General features: G+C 41.6%; 1 protein-coding gene across 1 annotated transcript in view; it reads right to left on the bottom strand.

The window, feature by feature from the left end:
- Positions 1-1,562, bottom strand: part of Bmp15 (bone morphogenetic protein 15) — a 5,448-nt gene extending 3,886 nt beyond the window's left edge. The window contains 2 exon segments of the mRNA XM_008828468.2: positions 1,244-1,370; positions 1,372-1,562. Of these exon segments, the coding sequence (XP_008826690.2) occupies positions 1,244-1,370; positions 1,372-1,562 (318 nt within the window).
- Positions 1,563-2,683: the final 1,121 nt, after the last annotated feature.

Genomic DNA, 2,683 nt, shown 5'->3' with positions numbered 1-2,683 from the left:
TATCTCAGCCATATACTTTTCTTTTTATAAAAACTTTATTAAGAATTTCATACATGCATATAAAGTGTTTTGATCAAATATATGACCACTCCCTCCCCTCCAACATTACCCCCACTGAAGAGTAACCCTAAAATCTTTTAAGGATTAGGTACAAGCTCCCAAATACTTTCGATATTTTTGGCCTTGGAACAGAGTATGTTGCTAAAAGGCCCAAGGACAATGAGTTTTAGCCAAGAAACTGACTACTTTTCTTTGTGGTCTTTTTACCGTAACTTCCTAGGCAATTCCTATCTCCTATTCTTATCACACCATCCTCTGAAGAGGTTACCCAAATTGACAATAGAGAATCAGGATGCAGACCACTCTGGGATACTGCGTTTAAAGATTAGAACTTATCAGATTTTAGAGTAAGTTTAAATCTCATCTCTACCATCCATTGTCTATGGGACACTTGCAAGTTACTTAACCTCTCTGTGCCTTATTTTTCTTATCTTTAAAATTAAGCTAATAGTTCCATAACAAATGGTGGTAGCTCTCATTAGAATAACAGACATCATAGAGTCATGTCTATTGACCCTCAGATGTTAGCTTGTTTCTGTCCTGTCTGAGGCCATGAAATTTTTCCTAACTTGGTATCTTTTAGTCTTTTCCTTCAAAGGGCCAAACACCACATAAATAGCCCTCCACAAGAATGCAGCTGGCTGGGTATTTCTCAAACTGTATTCAGAGGTATAACAAGCTATGAAATAGAGGGGCTGATAGCATGTTTAGCTGTCCTGTGGTCTGGGAAAGATTGCTTAGTAGGTCCTAAAGCAATTTTTTTCTTAAGCTGGGGCTCTAAAGGGAAATAGACTTGGAGCCAGCTTTTCACAAGCTTGCTGTCCTTTGAAAACCATTCCTAAGCAAACAATCTGCCTACCAGGCAAGGAGACCTGACCCTAAACCCAGAATTCTTTATGTCTACATTCTTCTCTACTTCTCTATCCTACAGGGTTGTATGAGGGCATACGAACTCATCTCTGGGACTGGACAGATGGCTCAGCGGTTAAGAACACTGTTTTTGCAGAAGACCCGGGTTCGATTCCAAGCACCCACATGGCAGCTAAATGTCTGTAACTCCAGTTCTAGGGGATCTGACAGCATCTTCTGTCTGCCATGACATGGGTGCACTTACCTACATGCAGGCATAACACTCATACACATAAAATAAAAATAATAAAATATTTTAAAAAAAGAACTCAACTCTGATAGGCCTTACTGAATTGGCCAAGGGTTTTACCAGCCTCATCATATTAGCCCTGATCATGCCATTCTTCCTGGGGTGCCCATGAAGATCAGCTGAAAGCTGGTACAATTTTAGCATGTAATGCAGGTTACCCTTGGGGCCATGGCTTCACCTCCCTGCCAGGGGCTTCTTCTACCAGCTCCTGAATCAGGGGCAATGTAGGTTCCTCAGCAAGGAAAGCTGTGGAGGGCTTCCCTGCCTTTGCCATTTGAACCCTGTGTTCCATAAAAACCATCAGTCCACAAAGAAGAATTCTAATAATGGTGAGAAAGGCCATCTTGAAAAAACTGGTGTTTGGCAACACATTTCAAACCAAGCCCAAAGGACATCACTCTGACCCCTTCCACATCCTGGTTCAACAAATACCAAGGAGCCAGCAAGAAATAAAAGAAAGGCAGGTAGGCAGATCCCATCTTACTTCCTGTGGGAGAATCTTCTGGGCCAAAGCAGGTCTCCTTGCTAAGCTTCTTGGCATGAAAACAAACAGAAACAGAAAGTGGTACAAGGCAGAATTCCCTACCTATTCTCCAGTGGTGGGAACATAGCACTTCTTAAAGGCTGAAGTAAACAAAGAGAAGTCCATTCCAGGATGATGACTGCATCCAGTCTAATAGATTGAAAGGAAGCAGCCTTAGCCAGAGTTTCCCCACAATTTTAAAGGAACTCCCCCAATCAGGCCTTTAAGGGATGGAGACTCCCCGTTTCTACCCTACTTCTATGCCTTATAATGCAACATTTCACAAAAATGTGGCTTACTACTAATTTGCAGTGAAATGATCTAGAATGGTTGTTAAGGATGCAAACTCCTGGAAACAGACTTGCATATGAACTCTCTGGATATAGGGTCTTAGCAAGTGCTCTAGGAAGCTCCTACAGACATGGAATTTGGAAATCACTACGTCAATGTGGCTACCAGAGGTTGAAGGAAATTCTGTGCCAGTGGTTCTCAATTTTGGCTGAACACTGGAATCACCTGGGGAGCTTCAACGATTCTAGTTTGCCTGAGTGTCATTACTGGAAATTCTGATATAACAGATCTGGGATGCTGTCAGATCATCAGGATTCTTTTTATAATTCACAAATGATTTTAATGAATAGCTAAGTTTTATAACCCTAACTTAGAATTTTCTGGTTTACCATGGGAAATATTGAGTGGGTTTCCTCAGAGATACCTGAGGCAATGGAAGATGAATATGTGGGAGCTTGACCAACCTGGATTGTTAGTGGATTAAAACTTCCATAGGCCATCATTCTTTAGAAAGATCCTTGCCCCAGTCTGTGAAGGCTTTGAAGAGATGGTGAGGAAGGAAATCAAAGCCTGGGTCTAGAAGATGGTCAGTGAGATCTGATTTGTGGGAGACATTTAATTCCTAACGTGACTATCTATAAACAGGCAAC

The sequence above is a fragment of the Nannospalax galili genome, unplaced genomic scaffold (genome assembly GCF_000622305.1).
Source record: "Nannospalax galili isolate Female #2095 unplaced genomic scaffold, S.galili_v1.0 scaffold1534, whole genome shotgun sequence".
Lineage (NCBI taxonomy): Eukaryota > Metazoa > Chordata > Mammalia > Rodentia > Spalacidae > Nannospalax > Nannospalax galili.
Note: the sequence above shows the minus strand (reverse complement) of the source record. Positions and strands in the feature narration are given on the sequence as shown.